This window comes from Cyprinodon variegatus, unplaced genomic scaffold (genome assembly GCF_000732505.1).
Source record: "Cyprinodon variegatus isolate N-32 unplaced genomic scaffold, C_variegatus-1.0 Scaffold108, whole genome shotgun sequence".
In the NCBI taxonomy this organism is placed as follows: domain Eukaryota; kingdom Metazoa; phylum Chordata; class Actinopteri; order Cyprinodontiformes; family Cyprinodontidae; genus Cyprinodon; species Cyprinodon variegatus.
In genome coordinates this window covers 836,272-858,668 of record NW_015150561.1, presented here as the reverse complement: position 1 = coordinate 858,668, position 22,397 = coordinate 836,272, and the positions used below count along the sequence as shown (strand labels likewise).

Genomic DNA, 22,397 nt, shown 5'->3' with positions numbered 1-22,397 from the left:
TTTTACTCCTTGTTCAATTGGAGATGGACATGTCCCTTTCAAAACCGTATAGCCATCAGGAAATGAATGGTTACCTTTGGTTACACTGGAAAAACCTGATTTTTGCATGTTTTTCTTTCAGATCTTTCTGATCTGTCTCTATCTACCCAACAATTCTATCTTTTCCCTAGGATCTTACAGGCTTGAAAGAGACCCATGCTTAGTGACAGGAGCATTCTTTCACAAAATCATTTTTATTCATCTTAAATCTGTAGAATACCTCAAATAAAAGAATCTGAAATTTCTGCATATGTTTCCTGTGGAGAGGGGTAACGGATGAGTAGGAACAGAAGCAAAAACCTCAAACAACTGTGATGAACATCTTAATAGAAAAGTATGCCATCAACTTTTATATCCACATATCTGAGAAAAAAAGTATTTTTAGGCTGAGAGTGCAGCTCTGGTTTCGGATTCTATACATGCACCAATTTAAATAGCTGCTTGGCAACAGTTTTACAAAAGCGTGGATCTTTTTGTTGTTTCATATCCGTACTTAAATAAAGCTACATGGCATTCTGGACCAGACTGGTTGTCTGGTTGTAAATAAGCTGTGGTGTCCCAGAGGGTGGCAAGCAGGCTGATGTGCTTCGCACGCATTCTGCAAAGAACTGAAACCACACTACGGGTTCCCAAGGCTCAGCAGTATCAATTAGAGGCAGACTGTGAGAAGATGTGCTTCCTCTGCTGCTGTGGTCTTGGTAAGAGGCAGGGAATGAGGGAAGAGACTGGGAGGAGGCTCTCCAGCTGGGTCTTTTAAAATTGGGGGTTTTGTTTTCTCAGATAAAAAAAAAACAACTAGAAGCTGCACCCAGATTCTCCTTGTTTCTTTACTGGCAACAAATTGTAATAGTTATGGAAAACATATCAGATGAAGCTACAATCATAGTTAGAGGTCAGGTTTTCAGACAAACCACTCCTGGGTTGAAGCTGTGTCATCTTACCAACTACAAAGCACTAAATACCAGGTTATGCATGATGAAGGATTTCAGATGGAATGAAATTAGTTTGTGGAACTTTGTTATTATTATCAAAGCAATGTAGTAGCGTTTTTGACCTTTTCTTCTTCCATCCGTTCCCTTCCTCTTAACTGAGTAGAGGCTCTCGAGGTAAGAGGTTCAGGAGGGAAACCCATACATCCCTTTCCAACTAGTTCTAGGTAATTAGAGGGTGTTCTGAGGTCAGAAGAGGATCTCTAAGTCTTATAGGGCTCCTCTCTGAGAAATGCCTGATGAGTCTATAGAAGGCACCTTGATCAGAAGCCCAAACCTTCTTAGGTTTCCCCTTTCCATGCAGCAGAGCAGCAGTGCCCCTCCAAGCTGTCCTCAAATGATGGAGCTCTAAAAAGGAGGCAGTTGGTTTAAATTGCTTGTATTCAGGATTTAACTATTTCAGGTTGGTTTTAATGGAAATAGGTGATAGTTAGAATGTAGATATAGAAAACAGCTGATTATGATTTTCTCTTTATGCTGTTATTTCAGTTGGACTTGAATGCAAGATCTTATAATAGTATTAATATCCATGTGATAAGATAAGATAAAGTATGTAGTAGGACCGTGAGTTAAATACAAAGTTATGCATGTATGACCTGCAGCATAAGCTTGTAGCCATAATAACATAGAGGCTTAAAAAGTTGTTTCCAAACAGCCCCTCCCTAACCTGTGGCTGCACATCATCAGTCAGATGGCTTAAACTGTTTTCTCATAATTACAGAAAATACCAACTAAAAGTAAATTATAACAATCAAGGTAAAGGACTGCTGTATGTGTGTGTGTGTTTAAACAGTTGTGCATGAAAGAGTACATACCCTTCCATTAAAAACAGAAAACATAAGTTGCTAGAAAAATAAATAGAAATATACAAAAGTAATGATAAATTAGCCTGCTAGAGCCCCTGAAATACATTTTGTTAAGCAACTATTTGAGAAAATCACTGAAATCAGGCGTTTGTTCAGTGAGAGTTCTGCACCTGTACTGTATGTATGCATGCACTCTGCACAGGTATGTTGGTTCACTGTTAATGAGAAAGGTACTTTAATTTGTCTGTGATAGTTTTAATCTTTTTTTAGAAATAATCAATATTATATTATTTTAATATATTAACTGGTAAATTATTTTTCAGTTTTGTGTTATTTGATTTACTAGTGTGAAGTTATCGATTTCTTTAATGGTTCAGCAAGATTTACTTATAGGTAAATCAGTCTAGTAAGGTCGGGCATACACTGTATGTGTTTTTGCCCCTTTTCTTCAGTTTTGCAAAAGATTTTTGGGATTGTTCAAGTTTCAGCCTTATCGCGCATCCTGCGTCATATAGTATACCGGTGGGTAATAAGGGGCGATTAGCCTCTTGTGACCACCTCCCAATCAGGAATCGTAAGGTCGGGGGAAAATCAAACATGTTTGAAATTCCATCGGCCCTCGTGAGATGTTCGTGGGCAAATCCTGCTGTTGAAGCAGAGCTACGATCGTCTACAAGCCGATTTGCAAAGAAAAATTATACAGTGTATGCCTCGGCCCAAGGCTCAATATTCTCCAGTCTAAAACAAACTGGACCAATCACAGTGTGGAAGGTGGGCCCATAATGCAACAGTGCTTTTCTGTTACCATGACAGTCAAGATTGCATCTGCGAAGGATTAATGTTTCATTGATGCCCTTTATTATGTCTCCAAAAAGCTGTTTATATTGTCAGAATTTAAATAACTGGCTGCTGTAAGAGCTTTTCTTTTTTTAATAAGTTTTTCATAGTTACCTGATTGGTTGCAAACTGTTTCTTTTGTATGTTCTGTATTTGAAATCAGGCTTTATTCGCTCCTTTCCAGATTGACATGCTGTGTACACAGTTTAAGGCAGTCTGACTGGCCAGGTTAAATTTCCCATGGCCTTCTGGTGATTTGAGAAAACAGACTGCACACACACTCAAATATTTTAATTATCATATTATCTGTGTATTTGCATTAAATACCGTTATTAATTCCATGACAATCTAAAACTGTGGCCTCTTCCTTTAAGGTTAGCTTATTGAGCAAATCTTACACAGGCCCAATTCTATTTGATCGCGTTACAAAGTAGATCCTGGCCACCACTTTCTATAGAACTGACAAATATTCAAAAATTTTGATCCAAATACAGTTTGTTACTCATAATAATGGCCTATAATTAATACAAAATAAATCTGTAAATCAATTATTCTGAGAGTTTTAACTGATTCCAAATGTTCCTACTGCTAAAACCCTGTCACCTCAAAGCAACGATAAGCTTGCATACCTAAGACACTATAGCATACCTGAGCTCATCTGTGCTCTGTCTTTTTCCTAAGACAGAACATTTGTACCGAAGCTTAAATGACTGTAATGAGTTTATTCGGCAGGTTCTGATGGCTTCGGCAGTCAGAGCTACAGTGGTTTTCTCCTCTGTTCATCCAGTGAACACCAAGGTCTTGCTTTTTGTCCTTTAGACAACAGCAGATTAATTCTCCTCTATTTGGTGACCAATGGCCTCCTTCGCTGGGCCCGGGGAGAACAGAAGGACCACACAACTCCTTCTTACAACAGACAAAGACGCTGCCACTGAATGGGCCAAGTTGTGTCATAACCTTTTCGAAATGAGCCAACCCTCCTCGATTGGGAACAATGCCTCAGAGATGGAGAGAAAAGAAAGACCTTTCCGTCTCCACGCTAAACTAAAGTATCCCTGTTGGATATTGGGGACGTTTTTGTGTCTGATGGCTTTGGGTTCTCTGCTTACACGTCGTGCTCCCTCTCGTCAACAGTGCTGGTAATCCTATTAATATGAAGAGGGCCAAGAGCTTGAGACTGGCCACTGCTTAAGAACCTTCAGCCAGTGTTAACCCAGGAAATCCAAACCCTTGTCGAGACCCATTAACAACTCAGCCCAGCAGAGTTAAATCATTTCAAACCCATGTCAGTGGTGTAACCCAAAGCCAGATGTTACTAATTGGTGAACCATTTCAAAACATTGAATAAAGAGTACACAGATCACACACAATACATGGATAATGCTATTTAGTTAACAACTTGGCGAGCCTTCCATTGTTGCTGAAATAGTCCAATCCAGCTGTCATTTTACTTCTGTGTATTATTTGGCAGCTTTAAGGCTTTTCTCACATAACTGCATACCGGCCTAAATCTTTGCCACTAACAACAGACCATATGAAGGAATTCCTGTTTAATAAAACAAATTATTGCTATTTCAGGCAATTATCTGTGTGTTCCTGCACGTCTGCAGCATGCAGTCAGTCTGTGTGCTGCTAAACCACATAATGTGTTAGGAAAGAAGATCTGTTGGCTTTTAATTAAAACTGCAAAGAACACCGGCAATGAAAAGCCTCAGAGGACTCTGCAGTGCACTAAAGGTAATCTTCTATTAGCAAGCAACTAACTCAACATGCATGCTACAGTACATATATAGTGACGATCTCTTCCCACTACAGACCAGTTTAGTGATTACAGAGCAACAGAGCCTGATTAATGCTGCTTTAAAACAGCTTAGGCTGGCAGAGCCGACAGGCCGCGGGGGCTTACAAGAAACTGTGATCATGGTGACTCCTACACTCAAAAGTTTGGTCCACTGCTACAACTTACAGAATCACAACCCAAAATAGAGCTGCAAAACTGAGTCTCTGCAAAATGTGATACACCTTTACAAAGAAATTCAAGCTTTGGTCTAATCTTATCCATTAGTCTCCAGAGTTTAGTGAAATTTTTCAAGACGATTCATTTTTCCTACGGATTGTATCACAACTCCATTAAAATAATGAATGTATATTTGCATCCAAGATAATGAAGTTCAAAGAGTTATGGGGAAATTGGGGAAAAACAAAAGAACAACACAAGGAAATTGTGAATTATTGCTAAACAGCATCACCACTGTAATGTTGAGCAACACCATGAACATCAGCCGAGCGAAAAACAACTCAGGTGATCATTGACGTTTTGATGAATCCGTTTTCTGTGAGACTAAATATTATCAGGAAAGCTACATCCGAAGTGTGATCAACTCCCCTCCAGCTATCAGCAGTTAATTTAAGACTGTTGGAAGTCTAGACACCATCTGGAACTGCAGCTTATTGCTCTCCAACAGTGTGGAAGTACCATACTCTGTATGAGAGGATTTTAAGGATTACAGTGGTTGAGAGACAAAGGTTTGGCTGTTACGGATTATTATTAGTTCCAGTTTACATTCTGAGCATATCCCCTTGATATTTGATTCAATTTGTACAAGCAAATACTAATCTTGATTCATATCAGTTTATTATCAATCATATGCCAACTTGTGCATTAGACGAGAGCTTTAACATCCAACTTGATAGCTCATTAACCATCAGCCATATACTTTGAAGTAATGGATTCATAACCAGAGATCAGGGCTTCTGTTTAACTTTCTGCCTTTTTTATTTTTTTATTGAATGTTCAACATGCAAACAGAGTAAAAAATGCTTAATTTACTGTGAAAAAAAGGGATATAGTGTCCCATTTGCAGCTCAATCCAATGCAACATTAACACCACCTGCTCTTTTGAGATTTTCCACGGGTCTCACAGAATCACAGTTTCAATGCAATCCTATGTCCCAAACCATTAATATTGATATCTGATAGCTTAATAGCATTTAGTTCTACCTCAGGGGTCCTGATATTTATTTTCTCTTTCAACACTGATTTGCTGCTGTGTTACCGTTATGTAATATAAAAATAAACCTTTTAAAGATTTTACAATTGATCTTTTATTCCTGATTTTATAACAAAATATTTTGAAAGATAATCTTATTTTATTACTGGAAGAAGAAGCACTTAGCTGCTGCAAGAGATCCCTTCTATGTCCACCAGATTCTATAGCAGATCACGTGGATATTTGTATAAATTTGAACAAAATAAATAAAACAAAAACAAATCAACATTTCTGAAAAGAAATTGCATCTAGTGCACATGATGGGGATGATTTTTTTTAGCATTATAGATATTTGCCTGTTTAAACCTCAGACAACCTGGTCAGGGATTAAAAGAGCCATCAAACCAATTTGATATTTGAAGCAGTTAAAAAGTGGAAGACGTTCAAAACAACTGTCGGTATGCCAAAGATTGGCTTTCTAAGCAGGTATACGCTAACTGTACCAGGAAGTATGTAAATAAATGATACATTTGCTGACAGAGATACACATGAAGGTCAGACGTTGCCAGAAAAAAAAATAAAAAATAACCTGGATTTGTTTGTCTGTGGATTGATAAGTCTAAAACCCATTTATTTGGACACCAGAAAAAAAAAAAAAATCATGTTTGGTAATGCATGAAGGTGGAAGTGTCATGCTCTGGGGATGCCTTGCTGCAGCACGACTGGACCAGCACAGCAACACAGAATCAACTAGGTCGTCTGCTATCTATCAAAGGGTAGCTAACTATTAAACAGGAAATTGTGTGATGGCTAAACCCATAGCCACGCCTTAAGTCTGTACTATTTATGCACCTTTATTTATTTAATCAATACACATTCTTCAGTTTGCAATAAAACGTTATTCTTAGTTCAAATACATGTGTTCTATTAGTAAGCACAGACGTTTAGTTCAGTGTATTTGTTTGCACTCATTCATATTTCTTTCTGTTTTTTTTTTCACTAATCTGTTTCCTGCCTTCTACGATGCCTAGGAGTTTGGGCTGACAAAAGATGGGAGCCAGGGCTGAGATCTGCTAAATACAGGAGGGTAAATTGGACTATTCAATCAGCTGCTGCTAGAAGGTGGAATTTGAATTTTCCTTTTCTCATTTTTACATTTTTCACTTAGGATCGGTTTTGCGGTTGGTGTGTTTTCATTTTTCTAAGATATAGATTAGTTTTTTGCCAAACCTAACTGTACTTCTGATGTTTGTAATTTGTTAATGTTTGTTTAGTTTGAATTACCCCTATTGTGTTAATGGTCTGATCAGCCAGTGTATATATATACCCTCGTGTGTTATCTCTTTGTTAGGTCAGTTATCTTTGTTTATGCAGTCAGTTAGTTTAGGCACAGTTTGCTTTAAATTTGGTTGACCTCTTTTATGACTTGAACCCATGTATTTTTGGGGGTTAAAAATCAAAAACTCAATTTTTGTATTAATTGCTGTGAATCCTCATGCTTCTTACCTCGGTCCCTCACACCTGGGCCTGGTCCAAGCAAAGCTCTTCATCATCATCATTTACCAATCTCATTAAGATGCTTTGCAGGGACTTTAAAACTATCTGAAAATGCAAATCTTCATTACTAGTGTATCTGACAAAATTAAACAAAGAAAACAGTGAACAAAATGGTGGTGGTCAGGCTAAGGTGGCGATTTCCTAACTAAAGCTGGTTTTACCAATCAATAGAAAAAGGGCTTAGCTTAAGCTTAAAACAACACACACCAAGCAACCTGCTGAGATGATTCAACAGGTTCAGCATGAACTCAGACACCTGTAGATCATGAATGAAAGGGTAAAGAACATAAAGCTCCATGTGAGGTAAGAAGAACACGGCTTTCTAGAAATGCATGTTACACACTTTTGAGACATACTGATGTCTATGAAGAAGGCTCTTGCACAAGTTTAATCCCATTCAGCACATTTACCAAAGGAAAATATGTCCAACATGTTTCCAAGCCTGGAAATTCATTGATAAGATTTTGGTTGATTGAGAGATATTAAAGACTCGATGATTGCAAGAAAAATAAGAGCATGTAGTTGATTTGTTCCTATTAAAATAAATATGATCTCAATTCAGCCATTTCTAAATGTTAGTTTTTGCAGTAAAAATCAGCGTTTGTAAACCAAGCTTTTCAGCTGCAACTCATCATAAATAAAGAAAGAGTTTCCACAATAGCAATCGTCTTCAGTGGGTTTCCTCATTAGGATGTTGAGGAAAAGAGACTGATTTGGGGCAAAGAGCATTTAGAAATGTTTTGATTTTAACATTAAAATGCCTTTTAAATATTGTAATGAAGAGTGCACATATTAAAACACAGTAAAATAATTCATATGATGCTCAGGAATGCTTCCATTTTTTCCCTAACTTAACACCTAGCCTCACAAATTGTATGCAACATATCTCATTCAGTTCTGCAAAAATATGTTACTCCCTATACTCAGAAAGTGAGAAAGGGAGAGGATCTTCATGCCACCCTCCCACTGATAACCACTGGTGATATATCACATCTGTATGCATCGACATGTTTGAGCTTAATTTAAACCTGCAACAACAGATTACTTTAAACAAATGACTGAGAAAGGAAATTCAGCACTTGACTTATGTTGAAATCCTGTGCTAGGTTTAAACATTAAGAAAACATGGGACAGTAGACACTAGATTCAGAAAACATGACTTTCCTTTCATCTTTATGCATCTTTAACTGCCAAATTTCTGCTTGACTGGGCCAAGGAAGACCAAAAATAGCATCTTTCTCGGATCAGTGAGCACACAATATGGGAAAAACAAACTCTTCCGTGTGGAATTGAAGAGCAAAAAGTAAAAGCCAATCTTGTACCTTGTTCTTAACGCATAATTTGAGCAGATATTGTTCCTTCTATGAGGTCTAACTGGTTTCAAGTAAGTGGTCAGAAATCAATCAATCAATAAATCAATCACTTCGTTTAGGTAAACTGTCCACTTTAAAGACAGGAAACAACAAAAGAAAAGAAAAAAACAACAATAGTAATAATAAAATAAAAATGCAATAAACAAACCCACAATCTACCAAAAAAGAAATAGACTAAAGCAAAGCGTATTCTTGCCTACACTGTAATGTGTGTTGTTATTAAGTTATTTGCTTTTCCATTTGGGTATGCAAAAAGGCTAGGATTACTTAAAATTAGATGAATGTTAAGAGGTTACTAAAGTAAACTAGGGCTGCTGAGGGACTCCCAAAGAAGCTTTTTGAGTTCGTGAGAAAAGCAAAATTTCTTGTGGAAAAAAAAAGAAATTTGCTGGTTTTCTCCCATTTCTCATGTGCAATATGCAGATGTCTTTATTCATAAACAAATGTATTAAGATTGTAATTCATGGACATTGAAAAAATAAAATAAACCTGTAACTAAAATTATAATAATCCTCTCTGTCAGTGCAATTGTATATTACATCTAAAACTTGTCCTCTGCTTTTAACCCATCCCTTAGGGAGCAGGGAGCAGCTGCAGTGCCCAGGGACCATTGAAAGGTTAAGGGTCTTGCTCAGAGACCCAGAGTAGAAGCCTGAGGATTGAACAAGCAATATTGTTTCCTTTCTAGGATGCAAATGTCCTGCTCCCTAATCACAAGGCCACCACTTACCGGTACTATGAAAAAGAGCAAGTAAAAACATTACTTAGATAATTTCAATTGTAAATATATTATTGAAAAGGGGGACATGTGAAAAATTTGTTGGCTTTATTTATGAAAAAGTGTAAAATTAGCCAAGCATCCAGTGTAAACATGCAAAATAGAAATGTTTTGATGGAATAAGTAGAAATCTCAGCCGTGGAGCCAAAATTTGAACAGAATATTTTTCAAAATTTGTATTACTTAAGAGAACGGATGATTCATAATTTATTAGGGGTTTTATGGTGGTTCCATCCATTCTGATATGATCTATGCATGACTTAATTTGGGGGGGGTTTCTCTGTGCTATCATCACTTATGCTATTATGGGCTGCCGGGGTCAGGGGGAACATACTGTAGATGTCTCCATTCTGGCAAAATACAAGCCAACACCACATTTTACGTTTGAATCCACTTCAAACGATCTCTTCACACTGGTAGAAAGGAAAAACCAACGGCTGCCAACCGGCCCATCTGGAAGCACTGAGAGACGGAGGCCTGAAGACCTCCTGCTTCCAACATCTACAGCTGAGGAGAAGAGGAGAGAGACAGCAGAGTCACTACATTTACTGAACCATGCAGTGAGTCCCTGTCTACAGGCAGGATGGTAATTACAGGGTGCAGACAGTGAAAGCTTTACTGGGAAAAAAGGAAGGGATACTCCTGCTGCTGGGTGGCTGGATTCAGGCTCGTAACATAGAGGCTCAAACCACTTTAACCCACCGTTGAGGCTACAAAAGCATGGTTCCACATCACTGCAGACAGACACTGCCAGTTAGGAGACCTGGACAGAGAAATGCTGATACCGGGCCAGGCATGCCAGTACAGCCAATTCTTCATCTGAGAGGGACAAGGTGAAACTAGAACTCTGTTTCTTTTGCCCTTGATCATATGTCCTCTCCTGGAGACTGCACAGGATGAAGTATTTTTGAAGTTATCTACTGTTTGACTGTTGATTATAAATCATTCCCCTCACCAGGGGAAGTTGCGTCCTTCCTTTTGACCTGCAGCCTTCACACATCCTCACAGAGTCAGGTCTTACATTATCACACCGGGGCAGGGTAATGAGGAGGATACAGTTTGTCTAACTCATCAGCATCCTGACAGGGAAGGATGACCCATAAAACCAATCCTTTTGAGAAGAAATGAGACATAAAATACCATGGAAAACACCAATACAAGTCTATAAATGTATGGGAAAAACATGGTTTTTCAATCTTTCATTAAGAAAACTTAAAAGTATCTCATACATATGAACGCCACACTGCTTAGATTCTTGATAGCTAAAAAAAAAAAAAAAAAAAAAAAAACTTACTTTGTGATTGGTTTGAAAAAAACCCTAACAAAATAAATAGTGAGCATTGTTATTAGAATGTGACAAAATATTAAGTTTGGTTAATATTTAAAAACCTGAAAATTTGCAGCTATTCAATTTGATATCTCCTAGATGTTCGTAGGGCTGAAACAATTAATCAGATTAATTGTTGAAATAATTGTCAACTAATTCAGTAATCGATTAATCGTTATCTGGATAAAGAGACTCTAAAACATGCCTTTAGCTGACAGAGCGACCTACTAAGAGCAGTAATTATATTAAAATTGTGAATATGCTCTAGCCAGAAGTTCACAAGTCGAAAAGTTTTAGTTTCGCCTGGTTTAATCCTGTATTGAACCTTTAAGAAACTTTTTTCTATCTGATTATTAATTGATTAATTGAAAAAAATAAACAGATTAATCAAAAAGATTAGCAAAATAACCCTTAGTTGCAGCCCTATGTGTGTTACTGCACCTCTGTAGCTTTATAGCACAGGAAAAAAAAAAAAAAATCAACAAAGCATTAATGTTTTCCTTTTACATTATATACGTTCCACTGCAGACAGAGGAATAGACTAAAAGATTCATTATTTCCATTTTCCACTGAAGGTGTCAAAGTTGGGTATACACTATTGATTAGTGTTTCCAGAGGAAGAGCATCCCCTGGGGTGATTTGGCACTGCAGAGCGGGTCAATCTACGGTGAGGCCATTTTTATCCAGAGAGCTGCTATAAAGGACTCCATGCTCAGTATGCGCTACAGTCTTCTGAAAAAATATATGTACATTTGTACAATTATTTGGTGGTTAAAATCTGAGCAAAGTGAGTTGAAACAATCGAAACACATTAGATGAGTGAGCAGCTTCATCTCGGATTTTGTGTCTGTGAACCAATCATACAACTAGGAGCAAACAGCACACATCTTCAATCATCACCCAGAGATCAATGTCGCCCTGTGACCAAACAGCCATAATCATTTCCTGCTAAATGATCAACCAGATTCATTCAATCCTGCTTAAAGGCAGAAAATGTGAAACATCAGCAATGGATCTTCCTTCTTTCTGCATAAGGCGTCACATTATCTATGACTGATGACTTTGCCAGTAAATTATGTAAACCTCTGGTCTACTTGGAGGCTGTTTGTGAAAGCTAACGGCTTGATTCATTCCATCATACATATGAGCTTTATCTCCACACCGGCATCCCATTAGCACATTAGATCAGTCTCTGCATCCAAAAATGTTTCACTCATAAAAGAAATAAAGAAATAAATAGATCTCTGCTGCACCATGCCTCTCGCTCCTCCCTCATCTCCCCCGAGTGGAGCCCATGGAGACATACGGCTGCTAATTGCAAGCCTGAACGCGTGGCGTTAAAAGCAAGATAACGCTGGTTGACAGATAGCCTGAGATGTAGAAAAAAAAAATGGAAGTGGATGAGGCTGTCAGAGTATGGCATCCATATGTTTCATATGGAACCCCTATTACTTTGAGCAAAACACATATAGTAGGATTTCTGTTAAGATAGTCTTACAGAAAAAGCAAGAATATGGGTTTCTGATAGTTGTAGAGGTCGCTCTGCAGCCTCACAGCAGCTGACTCTGCAGCCTCTAACCTCTTCTTACAGCGCTGCCGCACCCCGACAGCTTTATGGACACACAACACCAACTTTCAAGCAGCTCAAAAATAAGGCTGGACCAGCAAGACGTCTTCATAGACTGATAAGCTTTAGGGAAATACTACACTATCACTGTTTTTACACCACAATTTTAGAAAACAACATAAAATGCTCAAGAGCTTTTATTTAGAATGGAACAGCAAAAATTCATTTCTACTGCTGCTATAAATAAGATTATTTATAGTGTTATCTGTATTTATTTTTATTACGTTGACAGCTGCACAGTGGACTAAATAGTAATCATAATTTTAGTTGGAAAATGAGCAGTTTTTCAATCTGAAACGACAGGATACAATATTTGTCATGCTTAAGTATTTCAAACTGCTATTATTAGAAACTGAGGACTTTTAACAGGCATAGATTTTAATGTCTGAAATTTTGAAAGCTCAGAGATTCTTGAGGACGGCAAGAAAGCAGCAAAGAAAAATGGCTGTTATATTGTTGTTAAACATATTGTAAGATAATATTGAAGTTTTTTTTTAAAAAACAAGACACATGGAAATGTGCAAAAATACTGGGGCTGAAACAACTATTCAGATTAATCTTGATTAATTGATTATTGGAACAATTGTCAACTAAATTAGTAGGAAAAATCTATTTCATCTGTCAATATGCTCCATCCAGGACTCCTGAAGTAGAAAGGTTTTGTTTCACCTGGTTCAATTTTGGAAAAAGCCGTCTTTAAGGAACCTTTGGCTATCTGATTTTTAATCGATTAATCGAAAAAACTAATCAACAGATTAATTGATTTACAAAATAATCATTAGTTGCAGACCAAAAAAAAAAAAAAAACTCACGCTAAATTTTGAAGTTATTCTGTCCTTCTGTCACTCTGTTTTTAGAGTGATGGAGAACAATAAACTTATATAAGCCTTTTAGAGTGATGAGCGGTGCTCTCTCAGAATCCACACCAACTGTTTATTTTACTGCAGGAAATGTTTCCAAAATCCCAAATATATATTTTTTTTAAGAAAGGGACAAGTTGCAGCTTCCACAAATCCATCTGACAGGCAATGTGCAGCTATAAAGGCAGGAAAGTAGCATTATTCTGTTGAATAAACATCCAATCGCTTCAGGTTTTTTTCTGGGTTTCTTATGAAAAATTATTGATTTTTTTGTGGCTTTAAATTCCTAACTTTTTAAAATTTTAGCATTTTAATCTCTTGATCTGACTAGTAACCTGTATAAAAGAAACTGAGTGCCAAATCCAGAGCAAGGCATCCAAATGAACTGTTCTGCTATTTTCCTTTTTAATAAAAGGGAACTAGTAGCCTTTCAGCAAAAAAGCCTCTGGGAGGCTCCTGAGCAGGAAGTGTTTTAATACACAGCAGTCAATGGAGTTGTAAAGGAAATACAGGGCTTTTTGATTTGCCGGGTGTTAATGCACTATTTCTTCCCCTTGGGTGGGTGGGAGCAGCACCTGTTAGGTCACCCTTAGACTACACATAAGCAGATATAAACATTACAGCCAATATATCAGATATTCTGCAAAAGTAGGTTCATTGCTGTGTAGGCATATCAGGTGATGACAGGAGGCTGATACCAAATAAGAGAAATGCCTCTGACCTACATCAAGACATGGCTGGTGAATAAAGCCCGAGGCACTGACAAGCATTCAGCCATCACATATCAAAAGGCCAGCTATGAGTAATGCATTACCCCGCATGAGCCAGCCGAGCCCCCACACCCCCCCGGCACTGATCGTTTCCAGCTGACAGGGTGACAACTCTCCCTACTTTTAGGGAAAGAAATATTATCAAATACCCCTGTTCACGATGCACGATTAAAAAGTCTAAAACGGGTGGAGCAAAGACACAGTTTCTGAGGAAAAACCAAGTCAGCTCAGCAACTCCAGCCTTTTCAGCTAGTCTACACTCTGGAGGATAGCTGAGGCATTCAGGTGCAAAAATTTGCCATTATATAAAGAAGCAAAAATATATTCATATATATTGGCCAAAAATATCCATTGCAGAAACTCTTAAAATGAATTAATATCTTTCTATCAATCAATCTATCTATCTACAAAACAAACTTAAATGGGAGGCAATCAGACTTTTTTTTTTGTTTTCCATAGACCAATGGAGAACTTAAAGGTTTTTTTGTATCTGAATTAGAATGTGGCTTTAGAACTGCACTCCAACCACAGGTTATTCTACTTAAGGCTGCCAGAATTGGAAAAAAGTCCCAGATAGTTCTTTTTTTTTTTTTTTATAAACTGAGGAAAGTCTGGCTGGCTGGCTGGCTCCAATTTAGCTTGTTTTGAGGTAGGGATTGTAATATAATTTTGCTTTTTTTTTCATGATTTGGAATTCAAGAACTATTAGTATTCACATGTGATACTAAACAAAATCTAATTTGCAAATGGCGGTTAATACTGTACCATCTCATTCATTTGTAGTTTAGAAAGAATAGAAGCATGGCAAAAAAAAAAAAAAAAAAAAAGTTTAACTCAAATGAAATGTTAAAAATATAATCATTAGTTATTTATACTACAAAAAGGTTAGCCTTTTTTTTTTTGACTCCCTATATATTGACCAAAGAAATATCCATTGCCGAAACTCTTAAAATGGATGAAAATCCATCCATCCATCCATCCATCCATCCATCCATCCATCCATCCATCCATCCATCCATCCATCCATCATATTGATCATGAATCAGGAGGAAAAGTCTGATTTTAATTCTGAGAAGTCAGAGTCTTGAAGGCATTCATGCACACGTGCCTGCAGACGTCTGAAATTTGACAGAGGACTGGGACCTTTCCATCACTCAGCAGCCCTTCAAAGCCACATTCCTCATTGATACCTGATGCTTGCTCTTTAGTACTCTGCTGCTCAGATTAATGAAAAGCTCAGCTGCGATGCTGATGCAATGAAACGCTGGATGCCTGGAGTTGGAGCAACAGAACAAGGAAAAAGCCTCTTTCAGCTGCTGAGAAGCAACTGATCCGCTGCAGGCGAGGAGCTGCAGGGAGCAGGGACGTTAGTAACGCGGGTTCTGTGCGCAATTCATTCAGTCATGTAAGTACCTGTCATCGTAGCAGAAATCGGCTCCCAGAGTGTTGACATACAGGACCAGAGCCACGGCGCCGCACAGCAATTCAGCAAACATCTCTGCTTCACGCAGACTTCAGTGAATTAGATAAATAATCAAAAATTAAAAAAATGAAAAGAAAAATTTCCAGACAGTCGGGATGGAGCTGAGGATCACTCTCAGTCCCCGTCTTTGTCAGGCTGTATCTGCGAAAACAAGTCCATTCTGTCCCCCTTCATCCTCATCTTGGCTGAAGTGCGTAAAGTGGATAATCCATAGGTGGCTTTCTGACTAACCCATGGTGGGTCTCTGTGGCTGGCAGCTTTACACCCTGCTGGGAGTTGGGCAGAAAATAAAACAGCGGTTCAGTGGATCTGTGTCAACATGCTGCACGCCTCCCCAACACGCACACACTCACATGGGGATCAGGAGGAGGAGGATCAGCGCTCTGATGCTCCGAGCGACGGCCGCAGCGGTGGTGCCATTCAGGCAGAGGTCAGGCTGCTGGTCTTAAAGGTGCAGGATCCCTTTAAACTTTCAAAATAAAAGCCGTACCGACCATAAAGGTAATAGATACAGTTGAATACAATGGCGGTCTAACACGCTTAATATTTACACAACATCAGTGGATATTAAGATAGCTTTGTGTTTCCTGGTCGATTATTTTTTAATTATTTTACACAAATTTGTTCTTTACACAGCAGGAACATTTTCTGCGCCTCTTATTCAGCTTTATTGTGGTAGTCACCTACACAACATCCGGCCCAACGCTTGATGTTTCTGTCTACTTGACGCATCTGTGACCAAAACTCATGTGGCCAGGAGATCTGAGGCGCATGCGCGTCTGTGTCACCGAGTGATGTTTGGGGTTTAATCCTGGTTCTGATTCCTAATGAGGGGAGTCCTGAAAACTGGATCACTGAGGAGTTCAGTTTGATTTTATTTCAGACCCTTAAAAACAAACTAAACCTGAATTGTTAGAACTGTACATTTACAGTCATATATATATATATATATATATATATATATATATATATATATATATATATATATATATATATATATATATATATATAATTCTGGTTAATTAAGACTTTGGGGGTCTTTGGGGTCGAGTTTTGTAGTTCGAAAAATTATATTTAAACAATTTGTATGCCAGTGTATTGTCTTAAAGGACATGAAGTAGCGTGAGATAACTAAGGCAATGTCACACAATCGGGAATTAAAGGCATCACAAATTGGGGTGAACACTAAAAACACTAAAAACATCAAGTTATTAAAATATACATGAATAATGAACAAGAATCAAAACATTTGTGATTCCATAAGGTCATCAAAACAAAGGTCTTGTTTAGAAATGTAAAGCTGAAAGAAATAGCCAGTTCATTTATAGCTGACTAAATTGTCTTTACCAGAAACCATTTATCAATACAGAAACATATTAGGGCAGACTCATTTGCCTTCTTCAAAACTGTGTCATCATAGGATCTCACCCCAAGATGTTTTTATAACAGAGTTAAAATAAGACCAAACGTTGTTCAACAAAACAGCAAAAATAATCTTAGGATGTGATAAACACACATGACTCTAAAAGGTTTAGGTTATTTAAAATACTGTTTTGATACATTTCAATATCTAAATGAAAACATTCAGGACAGAGGCAGATGGAGGGATAATTGAAGTACACACAAAAAAGGACAAAATAAGACAGATAAACCTTAGCATGTTGTACAATAGCAAACAACAAATGGGATTAAAATAAGAATCATCTGTAATTTGTGGCTGCTGCTTTACAACAGATATATTTGAAGCATTAACATTATTGGCATTTAGAAAACTAGTTTTATTAGAAAATAAACTCATTATACTTGTATGTAAAATATATGTTTTACAAGAAGACCAAACAGACCAACTTTAAACGAAGTTTGATTAAACAAAGCAAAATTTGCTTTTACATTGAAAATCCAGTGTGCTGGATTTTGTGCTCATGCTGACCACTAGAGGGCCCACCGTGCACAATGGTTATCCTGAATGGTGAAACTATTCAGCTTGTTTGTTTGTTATACCATTTTTAATTTGATTTTTCATTTTCGAGCTTTTGAACTTTATGGATGTATGCTTTTACAAATAATAGATATATTTCATACATATAACTGTGTAAAATCCGCCTAAAACCAGATAATCCAACATGGTGCTCTTGATGACATCTTTGATGGGCTCCATAATAAAGAAATGATAAAAACTTTTTTTATTTCTATATTTTCTATGTAATATTATAATTGTAAACTGCTTGTATACAAAACATTTCTTTGCTTGAACTTAAATTTAAAAGATTTTAGATCTTATGCAATCCATGCTTAATGCACTCAGTGAGAGTAAAACAGATTGAAAATTCTAGGTGTATAAAATATAAAATTACCAAATTGAATTCTTACAAATTATTTGTGTTTTTATATATTTTTTCTTTGAATGCCTTATCTTGGTCGTCTGTAATCAGGCAACAATGTAATGGTGAAAATCTGAAATATTCATTTTGACACGGCTTACTCAGCAATAAACAGTCACCAGTAAATTGCTTTTCTGCTCAGAGCTAATGGTGCAGTCAGAGAGAATGGGATGCTGTCGTGCAGATTAAATGCAGTCACAGAGTAGAGTGTCTATCAAACACAGAGAAGCGACATTTTCATTTGTAGGAACTTGGATACATTTTAAATGACAGAGTTCATCAGCCTGTTCATGTTGGCAGGCTTATTAATTCTTGGTTTCGCAACCTTCAAACTAGCTTCTTGTTTGATACCTGCAATATAACTGAGCAATCTCTTTCTAGACGAGTTTAACTGCAGACCTGCCTATATTTTCCTGCAACCAAATCTCAGTGTGCAGCCAGACCAGATTAAAAAAAAAAACATTTTCAATTCAAAAAGCAATTAACCTGTGATCTGAAAATGAGCCCTGCCCATATAGCACCCCTCTATTATCTTTTAAATTATCTTGCCCAGCACCTTTTCTATTCCTTTTTATTTAATCTTCCTCTATTCCTTTTTTTTTTTTTTTTTTGCTATAGCTCCAACCATATGAAGAGACCAACAGCCTTTGTCTAGCTGTGATCCTGGTTCTCATGCAGCAGTAGCATGAGGCAGGTCTTAATCTTAGTTACGAATAGTACTCCTTCTTTAAATAAAAAAAAAAAAAAAAAACAGCTCTGAGGTAAGTTTTGGTTTCTGGATTTTCTCAGAAAAAAATTAAGCAAGCTACATTATGCCAGACAGCTTATCACATGATGACACAAAGATGGAATGGTCACATATGCAAAGTTTGATGAAAGTACAGGGTCATAATGCATGCATGACAAGACAAAAATTAAGGAAACTATATTGCATGATTTATAGTAACAGCACTAATTACATTTGCAAAGTGAACTGTTATTTATGTATCTGCTTTAGTTTTTTTTTTATCCTTATTCAAGAGGAATTCAGAGTCTTTTTTTTTCCCAAGAGACAAAAAACAAGGGTTCAACTCAAGATTGCAATAAAAGCTAAAAAAAAAAAAAAAAAAGATCAATACATCTCAAGCTACAGTTGAGCTGAGGCACAGCATGCTTAGAGCTCCCATCTGTTTATGCTATTCAGACATGGGCATTATCTGAGGAATGCTGTGGAGTTTTTTCCCTGGGTGCCATGTTTTCCTCTTAACTGAACCCAAAGAAACTAGATAACTGTAAATGATGGAGAGATCTCTGCTGTGGTTGTGGTGTCTGGATGACTGGGCCATATGTGCCCTGCCAGCCGTACACCGCCTGCGTCCTTTTCAGCACGGCCACAGGGGCACTCAGGCTCATCTGCATAATAAGATTACCCACTGTAAGGTCTTTCCACGGATGAATCAGCCTCTCCACGTCTGAGCCAGTCATTGAATCCTCTGTTATTTCTAACCTTTGCCATAACCCAAAGGACTGGTTCTGCTGCAGTTTATAGATGTCCTGTAAGCTAAACAAAAATGAGCAAGGAATAATTACTACTCTGTTTTTCACCGTGCAAAACATGTAAAAACATTAATTGCTATACAAGCACAAGACTCAAATGTCATAATGCATCTTTACGGTTCATGGGAATAACTCCAAAAAATTTTTCTAATTAGTACAATTCATATTTTATTTCATAGTATTCTATCAGATGGAGGTAGAGAGATTCACAGTTCAGTTAGGAGAATCTGTTGATGAAGCAACTCCTCATATCAGATCATTTTAGGCAGTGGTGGAAAACAACAACATCTAAAGTCCCGGGCTTCAGGAAAACAAGATAAGGGATTAATTAGGGATTTTCTGTATATCCGGTGCAATTTAAGGAGCGACAAGGTCTTAGAAAAGCAATAACACATCAGTTACTACAGTACTTTATTCTGTGCAGCCAGCCTGCTCCAAATGACGCTAACAGGCTTATCTTGTTTCCTGCAGTTGATCATAAGCCATGTAGGGGACACAGCAGTTGTGTATTTTGGTCAGATGAGCCCTTTTTAACCTAGATGGAAATCTGTCACTGCACACCACCCTGAACCTACTGTATGATTTACACACAAAAGCATGGAGGCGGCAGCATCAGGCTGTGGAGATACTTTTATTTATAAAAGCACAGTAAAGCTGATCAGAGTTGAAAATAAGATGAATGATTTTAATCCAGGGTAATCTTTGTAGAAATATATTGCAAAATACTTGAGCTCAAACAGAAGCGGGTCTTACAATGCTGTGTCTCATGGGGCTGAAAGGATACATTTGTCTCCCACTTTAGGGTATCGTGTTCCATTTTGAGCAATTTTTACTTTTACAAGGGAGTGGTGGTTTTACAAGGGAGTGGTGGCCTAGTGGTTAGGGCATAGGGCTTTGAATCCTGAGATTGGGAGTTTGATCCCCCACTCCCACATACTGCCACTCTGGGTCCCTGAGCAATGGTTGAGGGTCCCTGAGCAAGACCCTCAACCCCACACTGCTCCCCTGGCGCTGCACAATGGCAGCCCACTGCTCCCCAAGGGAATGGGTCCTACCTCCAAGGGGATGGGTCCTTCATGTACAGCTCCCACCTCAGCAATTCCAGACTGACCCAAAATGGGTTGACCAATCCAGTTGTAGTATAGTCGTTTATGGCGGCACATATAGCTGTGATGAAAACAAGCTCTTGTTTTCGTCACAGCAAGAGCTTACAGCCAAACCAAATGTAACTTGGAAGCGCAGGAAGATGCACACACAGCTGCTGCTATCACATCTGCTTTGTCGGATTCCACAATTTCATCTTTGAAAGGAGGGTTACAGCATGAGCGTTGCAAGCCAAAGCCAAACTTGTGGTTTCTCATGGCATCTTCTGACATTTTCATGTGTTACCATGATTAGCTGAAACCAATTTTTGGTGGGTGGGCTCTAGGTCTTGTTTCATCCAATCAGCTCAGAAGGTTTTGCTAAATATCTCTTCTTTCTTTGAACAGATGGAAGCACACCCAGACTGTGTAGAATTAAACTGATGGTGCTATATATGATCGATATAGCCTACAAGGTTCCAAATCTCCATAAAACACCCTGAAGGTAGAATAAGTCAAAACTGAAAGCTTTGACTGTGTATTAATACTTTATTCAAGAAGACTAATGTCTGTCCATCCAGTCCTTTCAGGGTCACTGTGGGGCCGGTGCCAATCTCCAGCCGTCTATGAGCAAGTGTCGGGGTACATCCTGGACAGGTCGCCGGTCTGTTGCAGGGCAACACAGAGACACACAAAGAGACACAACCATGCATACACACAATCACACATAAGGACAATTTAGAGAAGCCAATTAACCTGTCATGTTTTTGGACTGTGGGAGGAAGTCAGAGTACCCCAAGAGAACCCACACATGTAGGGGGAGAACATGCAAACTCCATGCAATGAGAACCCAGGCCAGGAATCGAACCCAGAACCTTGTTGCTGCAAGGTAACAGTGCTACCCCCTGTAACACCATGCAGCCCCGGATGTATGTTATGTTACATAAAGTATTTTAGAAAGGCATAATGGGGTTTTCTGGATTAGTCATTGCACTTGAATTATTTCACTGTCCAAAGATACAATTGCTCAAATGAACACATCTATGAATTTGGCTGCCTATGAATCTCAGAGGTCTTGTTGATCCAGAAGGACAGCTTATGAGTGTCTAAATGATTTGCTGAGGCACTTAAACCAGCATGCAGTTTATAAGAAGGTGTTTTTATACAACAGTCTCAGCTGTTTTTTCTTTTTTTTCATATTTTACAGGGCTTAATATTTGCTCTTCTGCCTGAGAGGCTTTGATGAGAACTGCAGCTGATCTGGACTGATGTGTTCAGCAGACGACTGGATAAGAAAGCCAAATCCAAAGAGCCTCTGAGCATCAGTTCAGACCTCTTTAGTGTGCGCTCTTGGCTCTCTGTGTCAGCATGACATGCCAGATGAGGGTTAGCTTAACTACTTATAAAATCCTTGAGGATGTTAACGGATTTTACAGTTTATTGATGTCAGAGCTTAATATTCATACATTTCATAGTTCCCTATTATAAAGGAAACAGGGTTCTACAGCATTAGGAACATATTTGACTCGCTATGTACTGGATGTTTTAAGGGAAACTTGTTATGAAGAAAAACATGATGATCCCGATCTTGTAAAACACAGTTTTTATAAAAATATTTACAAAAAACTTTAACTTTATCAATACTTATTTAAACAAACCATCCATCAATCCAATTCTCTCTCTGTATCTGTCAGGGTCGCGTAGGGGTCGGTGCCTATCTCCAGCAGTCTATGGGCGAAAGGTAAGGTACACCTTAGACAGGTTGCCAGTCCATTGCAGTATTTTAAAACCTTTATATCTAAAAATATTTACATTGCAAAAAAAAAAAAAAAATTGGAAGACAAATTTCTTATTTGTCAGTGAAACCGATTCATATTTAGAACTCTCCCTCTTTTATTTTCAGCGTTCAACACCGTGGTACCCATAAAAAAGGCCCTCAATGGATCCCTCTGATGTTTTTGG

At 38.0% G+C, this 22,397-nt stretch overlaps 1 protein-coding gene and 1 long non-coding RNA gene across 2 annotated transcripts in view; one reads left to right on the top strand and one right to left on the bottom strand.

Annotated features, from left to right (window-relative positions):
- LOC107084743 (transmembrane and TPR repeat-containing protein 2-like) overlaps nt 1-15,821 on the bottom strand; it is a 100,400-nt gene extending 84,579 nt beyond the window's left edge. The window contains exon 1 of the mRNA XM_015374738.1: nt 15,367-15,821. Coding sequence (XP_015230224.1) covers nt 15,367-15,449 — 83 coding nt within the window. The 5' untranslated portion in view covers nt 15,450-15,821. The remainder of the gene's footprint in view (nt 1-15,366) is intronic.
- On the top strand, nt 14,996-22,168 carry LOC107084744. Its single transcript, XR_001481235.1, has 4 exons — nt 14,996-15,358; nt 20,844-20,940; nt 21,017-21,099; nt 22,130-22,168. It is a non-coding gene; the product is annotated as an uncharacterized LOC107084744 (long non-coding RNA).
- The last annotated feature ends 229 nt before the right edge of the window (nt 22,169-22,397 follow it).